This window comes from Zootoca vivipara, chromosome 1, assembly GCF_963506605.1.
Source record: "Zootoca vivipara chromosome 1, rZooViv1.1, whole genome shotgun sequence".
In the NCBI taxonomy this organism is placed as follows: Eukaryota; Metazoa; Chordata; class Lepidosauria; order Squamata; family Lacertidae; genus Zootoca; species Zootoca vivipara.
The window spans coordinates 123,606,226-123,618,653 of NC_083276.1; the positions used below are offsets into that span (position 1 = coordinate 123,606,226).

Below are 12,428 nucleotides of genomic sequence, written 5' to 3' on the forward strand. Positions count from 1 at the left end.
ACAGCAAAAATGGCACTGCCAACATGGGTTGCCATAGGTCTGGATTTTCCCGGACATTTGCCCAATTTCTGCCCAGACACTGCTGCTGACTGCAGTATTCCAGATATATTCAGGAAAATCTGGACGTATGGCAATCCTATATGAGCTTCTGTTGAGGGGTAAAGGATCATCTTGTCATTCACCTCTTCCAAAATAGTTTATACCAGCCCACGTGCAGTTTAATGGATGTTATTTAGTCAGTCACTTGTTGAGTGTGGTAATAACCATGTCATTTCTCTACCTACCATTTGATCTTTCAAAGGGCATTAATTGTGTTTTGTTTTGTTTTAATTGTGTTGCAGGACCCTGCAAATCAAAAATGTGGACGCAAGAAAACAGTGTCCTTCAGCAGCATGCCATCGGAAAAGAAAATAAGCAGCGCCAACGACTGCATCAGCTTCATGCAGGCTGGTTGTGAACTGAAGAAAGTCCGGCCAAACTCCCGTATTTATAATCGTTTTTTTACCCTGGACACTGACTCACAAGTGCTTCGCTGGGAACCATCTAAGAAAGATCCTGACAAGGCCATACTTGAAATTTCCGCTGTGAAAGAGGTCCGGTTAGGGAAAAACACAGAAACATTCAGAAACAATGGGCTAGCAGATCAAATTTCCGAAGACTGTGCCTTCTCTATAATTCATGGGGAGAATTATGAGTCACTGGACCTTGTTGCCAATTCAGCAGACGTGACCAACATTTGGGTGTCGGGTTTGAGGTACCTGGTTTCCCGTGCCAAACAGTGCCTGGATTTGATAGAAGGTAGCCAGGATACTCCACGTTTTGCATGGCTAAAGTCTGTGTTTGAAGCCGCGGATGTCGATGGTAATGGGATCATGTTGGAAGACACAGCTGTAGAATTAATAAAGCGGCTGAACCCTGCCTTAAAGGAGTCAAAGATCAGGTTAAAATTTAAGGAAATCCAGAGAAGCAAAGAGAAGCTAACGACCCGTGTAACAAAAGAGGAATTTTGCGAAGCATACATTGAGCTTTGCACTAGACCCGAAGTTTATTTTTTGCTGGTGCAAATATCTAAAAACAAAGAATACTTAGATGCCAACGATCTCATGCTTTTTTTAGAAGCTGAGCAAGGGCTGGCACAAGCAACGGAAGAAATGTGTCTTGATATTATTCAAAGGTATGAATTTTCGGAGGAAGGGCGGTTGCAGGGTTTTCTGGCAATTGATGGATTTACTCAGTATTTGCTGTCCCTGGAATGTGATATTTTTGATCCTGCACATAAAAATGTTGTCCAAGATATGACCCAGCCTTTATCACATTACTATATTAATTCATCTCACAATACTTACCTAATAGAAGACCAGGTGCGAGGGCCAGCTGATATTAATGGTTATGTCAGGGCACTGAAGATGAGCTGTCGATGTATTGAACTGGATGTGTGTGATGGTCCAGATAAGGAGCCCATCATCTGCAATCGTAACAGCATGACGTCACCTCTACCTTTTCAATGTGTCATTGAGGTGATCAACAAATTTGCCTTTGTTTCATCGCAGTACCCTCTTATTCTTTGCTTGGGAAACTACTGCTCCATACAGCAGCAGAAGGTTATGGTTGAACAGATGAAGAAGATTTTTAGAAACAGGCTCTATAACGATATGCCACTGCAGTCAGAAGCATACCTCCCATCTCCAGAGAAACTGAAAATGAAGATTATCATCAAAGGGAAGAAGCTGCCTGAAAATGAGGATTTATTAGAGGGAGAAGTCAGTGATGAAGATGAAGAAGCTGAAATATCTCGAAGAATATCTGAAGGGTCGGTGGAGGCGCCCAAGATGACTTGGTTATGCAAGGAGCTGTCTGACCTGGTGTCTATATGCAGAGCTGTCAGATTCAAAAATTTTGAGCACTCAATGAAAAGTCAGAATTACTGGGAAATCTGTTCCTTTAGTGAAGCAGAGGCTAGCAGAATTGCAAATGAGTGCCCGGAGAACTTTGTAAATTACAATAAGAAATTTCTGTCTCGAATATACCCTAGTGCCATGAGAATAGATTCCAGTAACTTAAATCCGCAGGATTTTTGGAACTGTGGTTGCCAGATAGTGGCCATGAATTATCAAACACCAGGGCCGATGATGGATTTACATACAGGTTGGTTTCTACAAAACGGAGGATGCGGTTATGTTCTTAGACCTTCTGTTATGCGAGAAGAAGTTTCGTATTTCAGTGCGAATACAAAGGGCATAGTTCCAGGGGCCTCTCCTCAAGTTCTGCATGTCAAAATCATCAGTGGGCAGAATTTTCCAAAGCCAAAAGGAGCCTGCGCCAAGGGGGATGTCATAGATCCTTATGTGTTCCTAGAAGTCCATGGTATTCCTGCAGACTGTACAGAACAGCGAACTAAAACCGTTCAGCAAAACAGTGATAACCCCATTTTTGATGAGAGCTTTGAGTTTGAGATAAACCTACCAGAGCTTGCAATGGTCCGTTTTGTTGTGCTGGATGATGATTACATTGGAGATGAGTTCATAGGCCAATGCGCTATGCCCCTAGAATGTATACAGCCAGGCTATCGGCACATACCTTTGCGCTCCTTTGTTGGAGAACTTATGGAGCATGTTACGCTTTTTGTGCACATTGCAATAACTAACCGAAGTGGTGGAGGGAAGGCCCATAAACGCAGCCTGACTGAAAGAATAGGGATGAAAACAAGAGACTATACCATGCTGCGGAACACAAGTCTTAAGATTGTAGATGACATCTTCAAACCAGCGATACATCCATTAAGAGAAGCAACTGATATGCGGGAAAATATGCAGGTAATGAAACGTACCATTTCATTCTTTTCATTTATTTTAGAACTTGATTTAACCAACTATTTAAAATCAACAGAACTGCTAATGATATTTTCATAATGGGGGGGGGGATCTTATCGCAAATAATGCAACGCCCCATTAGTAAATAATGTTGTAGCTCACTTATATTATATTCTTTCGATGTTGTTGAATGCCACAGTCCCCAAGACCCTACCTCTCAAGTGTCAATGAGCTGAACCTTGTGTTAGGATGTCCTCTGCATCCCTTGTAACCTGAAATTCCCAACTTCCACCATGCTATCCTTGTTCTTCTGGACTTCTCTTCAACAGCCTTTTGGTCTACTACAGCTCCCAACATCCCTGATTGTTGGCCATGCTTGTTGAGGTTGAAGGGAGTTGTAGCTGAAACATCTGTAGGACAGTAGATTGAGGAAGGTGGCTTCAAGAGGGATCTTCCGGAGGTTGCAGGGCAGTCAGATTGCATGCCTGCCCCCACTGCACATACTGTCATCACCTGTGACCCAGGCCATACATCTGTACACATAAATGCCAGATTCCTATGGTCTTCTCTTCACTGCCCCCCCCCCGAAGAAGGTTTGAAGAAACCAGATGCAAGTGCAAACAAATGAATATGTGTATGCAGTAATTAATACACGACCACATACTCTCACTGTATGTTTATATGTCAATCTCTGTGTTACACAGACTTGATGACACAGCCCAGTACCAAAAACATGCTAAAATCCATTATAGTCCCTGCACGCACACTAAGAACAGCATTCTTGTGTACACCAGATTTGGCACTGAAAGAAGTTAGAAGTCAAAGTTTAAATGTCTGTTTCATGAAATGTTGCAGGACTAGTAGTCTTTCTTCTGTTAATAGGAATGTTCTTCAATAAATTAAAAATTTCCACCAAGAAAAATAAAGTACCATATATACTTGAGTACTGTATAAGCCTACTTTTTCAGCACCAAGAATGTGCTGAAAAAGTCGCCCTTGGCTTATATTCGAGTGAGGTGGGCGGCGGCGGAGAAAGGCACAGGGCCGGGGGTTCGGAGAAGCGCTGCACTGCGACTCTCCGAACCCCCGTCCTATGCCTGCTCTGTGCAAGGCGGCAGGGAGGGAGAAGCGGCAAGGAAGGGATCCTTCCTCGCCGCTTCTCCCCCCACCTCGCTGCTGACAGCTGGGAAAGGCATAGGATGGTATTTATTTTTATTTTTGAAATTTACATTTCCCACCCTCGGCTTATACTCGAGTCAATAAGTTTTCTCAGTTTTTTGAGGTAAAATTAGGTGCCTTGGCTTATATTTGGGTCGGCTTATACTACACAATTGATGCAGGTCCTACACAAGGGTTTAAAGTTCCCCATAAAGGATTAATTCATTTGTTCTATAAAACTTCACAGACATGCAACTTTTTTAATCAAGGGAAAGTACATGTCTACAATTCCTGCAAACAGTTTTATCCTTACCGTAATGTATAAGCAGGTAGTGAGAAAATAAAGATCTTGCTATTGAAACACCTTAAAGACAAATTACATTTAGCACAAAAATGAATGAGGTTGCAATATGCATTTAGATGACAACACTCTTTGCTGTCTGTCAGAAGATGGAGAGAGCAGCTGATTTAATTATATCTAAAAGTGGTGTTTTTGTAAATTCCTGTTGGGAACTGGTTTGTAAATATGCTTGTACAGAAAAAGAGAGAAAAAAGCCCTACTCAAAACAAAAAAAATGTTAGTATAGCGATAGCCAAATGATGGAGAGTTGCTCTTTCACTTTTATAGACTATAATTACTTTCATACACACAGATGTTCCATTCATTTTCTGTCCTACTTGGATTACAATGGTATGCAGGTTCAGTGCCAATTTGTATAATTTGGGATTGATGGGATTCAGGTGGCCTTTGGAGCAATGCAGTGTCTGTAATGGAATTTTGTACTCTCTCCAAATCTGCTACTGCTGAACTTGATAAGCAACAAAATGGTTTGTGGCAGCCGAAGAGGTTTAGGCGGCGACTAAACACGTGTGTAATGGATAACAATTTAAATTAGGTTGCTACAAGGCTCATAATGCATCACACACCATCCTTCAGTTTCCTTGTACTTGGGAGAGAGTCCACTGCTGTAATGTTGAACATTTGGGAGCGGCCGCCGAGACCACATAACACCGCTCTTGAAAGATCTACATTGGCTCCCAGTATGTTTCCGAGCACAATTCAAAGTGTTGTTGCTGACCTTTATAGCCCTAAACGGCCTCGGTCCAGTATACCTGAAGGAGCGTCTCCACCCCCATCATTCAGCCCGGACTCTGAGGGCCTTCTGGCGGTTCCCTCGTTGCGAGAAGCCAAGTTGCAGGGAACCAGGCAGAGGGCCTTCTTGGTAGTGGCGCCTACCCTGTGGAACGCCCTCCCATCAGATGTCAAAGAGAAAAACAGCTACCAGATTTCTAGAAGACATCTGAAGGCAGTCCTGTTTACGGAGGCTTTTAATGTTTAATTGATTATTTTATTTTATTTTTCTGTTGGAAGCCGCCCAGAGTGGCTGGGGAAACCCAGCCAGATGGGCGGTGTATAAATAATAAATTATTATTATTATTATTATTATTATTATTTATTTATTTATTTATTTATTTATTTGATTGGTTTGTTCATTCCCTTGCTTCCTGGGAGTGAGGTGCTGCTGCTTATTTGGGGGGGGGGGTTAAGAGGCAAGGTGGATGCAGTGCTGGGGCAACTCACCTCTTTCTCTCCTGGTAAGTGGAAGCAACCCCACTTCCAGAAAGCTAGTGTTGTGGCTCCATGCCCAGTAGGGGTGAGCTAGATCTGGGAGGGAGTTGCTCCTCTTTTCCACAGTGCTTTTTAGATGCTGTCTTTCTCAGTGTATGAAAAGGAACTGATGGGGGCATGTATAATGTCTAGCTTTCTGGAAGAGTTCCCTGAAGGAAATAAATGGCTTATCCTATAGGCTTCTTGGGTACTAGCATACCAACATGTATATACCCCAGGTTTCCTTAAAAGGTAAAGGACCCCTGACAGTTATGTCCAGTCACAGACGACTCTGGGGTTGTGGTGCTCATCTCGCTTTACAGGCCGAGGGAGCCGGCAGTTTTTCCGGGTTATGTGGCCAGCATAACTAAGCTGCTTCTGGCACAATGGAACACCAAAACCAGAGCAGCGCATGGAAATGGTGTTTACCTTCCCGCCGGAGCAATGCCTATATATCTACTTGTACTTTTGGGGCGTGCTTTCGAACTGCTAGGTTGGCAGGAGCTGGGACCGAGCAACAAGAGCTGACCCCGTCGCGGGGATTCGAACCGCTGACCTTCTGATCGGAAAGCCCAAGAGGCTCAGTGGTATAGACCACAGCGCCACCCATGCCCGCCAAGTTTCCTTAATGCCTGCTTAAAATGAAAAATTGTTTTTTCGGTTGTGTCAGTAGTCTCCTGGTATGACTTGTAAACTGACTCCTTATGCAATGTGTCAGTCAGAGGATGCAGCTGTGCCATGATGGAAGCTTGCACCCTTTATTGAATGCTGACAAGTCTTCGGCCTTTAACTATAGCCTGAAAATATAGGTTAAAAATACTGGGCACATATTACTTACTCTTCTGTGAGACATTAAATACACCCTGACTTTAGTTTTGAGTATTTCAGGAAAATCAAGCAGATACCTTTCTATTTTTGGCTTAAAAGGAAACACAGAGAAATATTTTAAGGCTCATGCACATGAGCACACATTTTAGGAGACAGTTCATTAAGACAACAAGCAAACCTGAATGCTGATAAAAATAGAATAAAATACAGCTCAGTCTATTGCATGTTCTTGAAGAAAATTAAGCCTCGAAATCTTCTGAAGATCCCTAAGCAGGCTTGGCGTCAGCATCTGATAAGTTGACAGAAATGGTGGAGCCCATGGTTCTCAGAGGGCCCTCAGCTCCTGCTTGTGGCTTCCTTTTGAAAAAGTTTCCAGCATTCAAAAGAGAAGCACCAAGTGATTAAGCTGCAGTCAGTGGTTTTCATTTCCCTGGAATGCCTCTGGGGCTCTGATGTCGGACTGAGGGGCATCCTGGGGAAATTAAGATGGCAGCTTCTCGCCTGGCATTCTTTTGGCAAGCTGGGTAGCATGTTGCTGCCCCACTCAGCATTGTATTGGGGGGGGGGTGCTTACTAGGACACCATAGCAGCATACCTGCCAAGTGGCTGTCGGAGAAATAAGGGACCGGGCAGAAGTAGCAGACCGGAAGTAGCGCTGCCGCCATTTTGGAACTGGGCGGAGCATGCTCAGAAGTGACTTTTGATGCTGCTTTGCCCAGTTCCAAAATGGCTGCTGTGCCAGAAGTCGCACTGCAGCCATTTTGGAACTGGGCAAAGCAGCATCAAAAGTCGCTTCTGAGCATGCTCCGCCCAGTTCCAAAATGGCCGTCGCGCCAGAATAAACCGGGGAAAAACAAAAAAAATCCATTTTTTCAGCTAGGAACAGCTGGAAAAACGGGGGTTTCCCGGGGAATACGGGAGACTAGGCAGCTATGCAGGTCTCCTCAAACCTGGCATCAGCCCTGTCTCTAAGGACCACTTCACATATTTACAGAAATACACTTCTACGAGAAGCTTATAAAGCTGCTGTGATGTACAAAACTTGATACCCCCTGGCCCTTGTGCCGCCTTTCCAAAACTGGGTGAGTGAGGTGCTGGTCTTTGGGAAGAAGGCGCAAGGCTTTGGCACTGTCCTTGAGCCCTCCCTGTGTCCTTCCCAAAACTGGGCAAGCACTTACTAGGCTTTGGGAAAGAGGTGGGTGGACTCTAGGACCCTGTCAGAGCCCTCAGGCTTCCTTCTCAAAGCAAGTAGTTACTAAATCCGCTTCTGACACACCCACCACTAGCATGTGGTCCTCAAATAGGTGGTGAACCTTCAGTGTAATCCTCAGGCCAAAGAAGTTGGCCATTGCTGTTCTAAAGAGTCCAGTGTTCCTCATTACAGTTACAGTTAGTTCTATAAAATAAATTGGGATGATTCCCTGCCGTAAGTATAAACTGATGCTTTTATTTTCCTCAACAGAATGCAATTGTGTCTCTTAAAGAGCTTTGTGGACTCCCACCAATTACCAATCTGAAGCAGTGCATTTTGATCTTGTCCTCACGCCTTATGAACAGCGACAATGTTCCCTCAGTGGCCCTCTGTATGAAAGACAACTTCCCCTACCTAGAACCTTTGGGGACATTGACGGATGTGCAGAAGAAGGTTCTAGCGGCATATGACCTGGTATGGTGTTTTTGTTTGTTTGTTATCTGGTTTATATTAGAAATAACATTTGAATTGTGAAGAAATGAGCCAACTCTGTTTCTCGCAGACTTTCATATTGGCTTATGCCCTGTGTTTTCCCAAACTCTTCTCTCTTTCTCTCTCTCTCTCTTTCTTTCTTTCTTTTGAATTTATATAAAAATAAACATCAGCACTAAGCCTTTTAAGAAGATCAATGCCTTTCTCTGTGTAGCAATATCTACCTTTCCCAAATAGGATAGAGGAGCCTCTTGACAACCATTGGTCTGTATTGGTATCTGTCCTGTTATATATTATAGGATACAAAATGGATTTACTGTTTTCCACTTGGAAATGAATATTTTCCCCCAGTTGCCAGAAGCATCAGATAACCATGTTAGTACACAAATGGGGCAATAGATGTGTGATAGGGAGATGTGAGAAGAGAGCATAATTAATTAATTAATTAAACTTATTAATCACTTTTTTAACAAAACAAACTCAAAGTGACTTACAACAATAAATCAATTAAACATAAATTTAACCAAGATAATAATAATAAAAAACAGAGGAAAATCTAAAACGCATTCATCTTTTCAAAAGGCAGGACTAAAAGGTCCCACTCACTGAAGGAGGCCACGGATAATTATAAGTGGTTCTGGAATTAGGAAATAAAAAAAACTCAGATAAATAGAAGATGGAGATTAAATGAGACATTGTTAAATGATGAGAACATAGTAAGAAAAGCACAGGTGCCCTCACTTCAGCCAAGCAGCTTTGCGGAGCCCCCACCTTGCCACTGGCTCGCACTGACTCTTGAAACAGGTAGGTAGCCGTGTTGGTCTGGTGTAGTCGAAACAAAATTTAAAAATTCCTTCCAGTAGCACTTAGAGACCAACTAAGAGACTGACTCTTGAAGTTAGCTATGTAGTTCTTAGGCTTAGGAACTTGAGCCAGTATATGGTAGGATTTTAGTGGGTATTATTATTATTATTATTATTATTATTATTATTATTTATATTTGTATACCATCCTACATCCACAGATCTCAGGGTGGTTCACAGGATAAAATCACAATATAAGAACACAAAATACATAATTAAAATAAAAACAAGAACAACCCAATAATCCTGATTCCTGAATTTAAGAGACATGTACCTGAATATGGAGGGTCCACAAATAATAACATACTGGAGATCCCAAGTCGCAAGGTGGTTAGACTGGCCTCGACCAGGACCAGGGCCTTCTCAGTACTAGCCCCGACCTGGCGGAACGCTCTCTCTCAGGAGAACTAGGGCCCAGCGGGAGTTGTCATCTTTTCGTAGGGCCTGCATGACGGAGCTGTTACGCTTGGCCTTTGGACTGACTGACCCCGGTGTTACCCTCCCCTAAGGCTTTATCCTACAGATATTTAAATGAGGTTGCACTTGTAGATTCCTAATTTTAAAATTGAATTTTAACATTGCATTTGATCTGCATTTTAATTGAATTGTTTCTTTTATGCTTGCTTTGATATTCTTGTTGTTAGCTGCCCTGAGCCCGGTCCTGAGTGGGAAGGGCGGGGTATAAATAAAAATATTATTATTATTATTATTATTATTATTATTATTATTATTTTATTATATGATGGTATTGATATCTGGGTTAGGGTGTAAATCTTTTAACAGGTGTCCTTTAAAATCAGTGACCCACGGATCTTGCAGCTTGATTCAATGCATGTTTAGTCAGAAGTTAGCCCCATTTTGTTCAATGGGGTCGACGGACTAGTAAATAACACGTAGAGAACTATAGCCTAATGATGTATTTGCTTGAAAGTAAACCACACCAACATAAATTGGTTTTGTTTCTGAGCAAAAGTCATATTGGATTGGATTGCAAGTGTGTGTGTGTGTGTGTGTGTGTGTGTGTGTGTGTGTGTGTGTGTAATTTCTCATTAAATTCATTATTATACACTTTCTGAGTGATTGAGATTCATGTGTATTTGTAAAGTAGTCATGTGAATAAATTTTTGAAGGAAATTTGTCTACGTGGCAGTGTGTGTTCAGTGGTGCATGAAATGCTCTGATATTTCACACAAAGCAGATGCAGTTGCTCAGAGACCCTTAGTAATTATCTTTCTAACAATTAACTGCCTGTGTTATTGGCTTTACCCCATATAAACAGACAAAGAGCATTTGTGTGATTCTCATTTTTCTTTCTCTTGACAACTATATGCCCCACCACTGATGGCTGCCGTGCCGCCTTTAGAACTGGATATACAAGTCACCTTAAGTCAAAATGCTTGAACTGTAAACTGTGATCTTTGTTTTTCTTTTAATAATCCCATATGCAGTCTTGCCCACAGACCATTGGATTAAATGGTCTACAGGTGTGGCAAATCTGTTTTGGAGTGAGGGCCACCTTTTGGGGGCCAAAGTGTGAAAGTTAGGTATGACATTTTTTAGAGGGACACATTATTGGTGAGGTGGGGGGGGGTCACAAAAACCCTTTGACATCACAGAATCACATCAAGGGGCATGTGGGAGTTATCAATCAATAAACTAACACAGTGCACTAGTGAAAGCTAGCCTAATGGGGCTTCCCCCCTCTCCTTCTGCCCCCTGTACTAGGGCGATTGTTTTGTCTGGCAAGCAGAAATGCTTGCAATGATGTAACAATCAAATTAGTGTGACATTGAATTCCACCCTGTGTGTGTGTGTGTGTGTGTGTGTGTGTGTGAGAGAGAGAGAGAGAGAGAGAGAGAGAGAGAGAGAGAGAGAGAGAGAGAGAGAGAGAGAGAGAGAGAGAGAGTCTATATCTATATCTATATATCTAAGCTACACACAAAAAAAATATGTACCGGTAGTCAAATTTTGGGTGCCACAGAAAAACCTTTCAGTAGGTCTGCTCTGGGTAAAAGTCACTCATTATGAAAGTGTTGGGTTTTTGGTTGTAAAACTTCTCACAATGCACATTGCTTTTGCTTTGATGTCTGCTGGATTGTGTTTGCATGGAATGTCACTAAGCAAGAAGCAAGGGTGCCTTTTAGATGTTTAAAGCAGTGCGCAGTCCACCCTCCCTCCCAATAACTTGCATAATTCTATGAACATTCTTTAAGGGTTACTTTTGTTTTGGTTTTTTGGTATTCACAGTTATTTGAGATCCTGTGCCTCCCCACTGTGCAAACTCAGTAAGGGTGCTTCCATTCAGCATTATTTAAAAAGGAGACAAAGTGTAGCATGACTTCCCCTCCTCCATGAAATATTGTGAAGCTTGATTTTTTAAAAAACTTTAACTATGATTTGGAGGCTCTGCACTCCCGTTCTTCTCAGTGATAAAAATCACAGTTATCCCTGCTTTTAAATGAGATAGCAGGGACCCAGGTGGCGCTGTGGTTAAACCACTGAGCCTAGGGCTTGCCGATCAGAAGGTCGGCGGTTCGAATCCCTGTGACGGGGTGAGCTCCCATTGCTTGGTCCCAACTCCTGCCAACCTAGCAGTTCGAAAGCACGTCAAAATGCAAGTAGATAAATAGGAACCGCTACAGCGGGAAGGTAAACGGCGTTTCCATGTGCTGCTCTGGTTTGCCAGAAGCGGCTTTGTCATGCTGGCCACATGACCTGGAAGCTATACGCCGGCTCCCTCGGCCAATAATGCGAGATGAGTGCGCAACCCCAGAGTCGGTCACGACTGGACCTAATGGTCAGGGGTCCCTTTACCTTTACCTTTAGACTCTTACCTTACACTTGATGCTCACAAATGCGTCACCTAACAGTTGGATGAAACATTTGGCAGCATCACGAATGAGATAAGGTGCAGTTGATTGCTGAATACCATGGAGGTTCATGTGGAAGTCCTGCTGATTTCAGTGAAACAACTCCAAAGTTAAGTACCGTATGTGCATGATTGCAACTGGAGAGACAGCTTTGCTCATTTGGAAGTACCCAAGGCACTGATGTCCTTAAACTTGTAATTGTCTGTCTCTTGCCTTCATTTCCTCCTGACACTGTATCTTGCATTTCCCCCGTCTGTCAAGATAATGCCTAATTGACACAAACTGTTCGTTGAATCTCCCTTATCATTTTCTCTGTTACAAAATGGGGAGCATTTTAGAGGAGTGAATGAATAAGGGCTTTTCGACATGAGGATTCTGGCCTGAGAGGCAAAGCTGGTAAAAGGAACTTTTCTTGTTTTATTTTCCCTGACAGATGATTCAAGAAAGCAGATTCCTTATAGAAACATCAGATGCTGTTTACGACAAGATAGTTCAGTGCCAGAAAGCAGGTAACCCTCTTTCAGTTTTAAATATACCCAAGAGACTTCCTTGGCAATAATCATCCCAAATATTTTTCCGGTCTAGCTCTTGCCCAGATAAAGCATT

General features: G+C 42.7%; 1 protein-coding gene across 2 annotated transcripts in view; it reads left to right on the plus strand.

Annotated features, from left to right (window-relative positions):
* Positions 1 to 12,428, plus strand: part of PLCL1 (phospholipase C like 1 (inactive)) — a 191,508-nt gene that overhangs the window by 146,824 nt on the left and 32,256 nt on the right. For both annotated transcript variants that reach the window (XM_035136765.2, XM_060281558.1), the window contains exons 2-4: positions 342 to 2,813; positions 7,868 to 8,071; positions 12,256 to 12,331. In XM_035136765.2, coding sequence (XP_034992656.1) covers positions 342 to 2,813; positions 7,868 to 8,071; positions 12,256 to 12,331 — 2,752 coding nt within the window. The remainder of the gene's footprint in view (positions 1 to 341; positions 2,814 to 7,867; positions 8,072 to 12,255; positions 12,332 to 12,428) is intronic.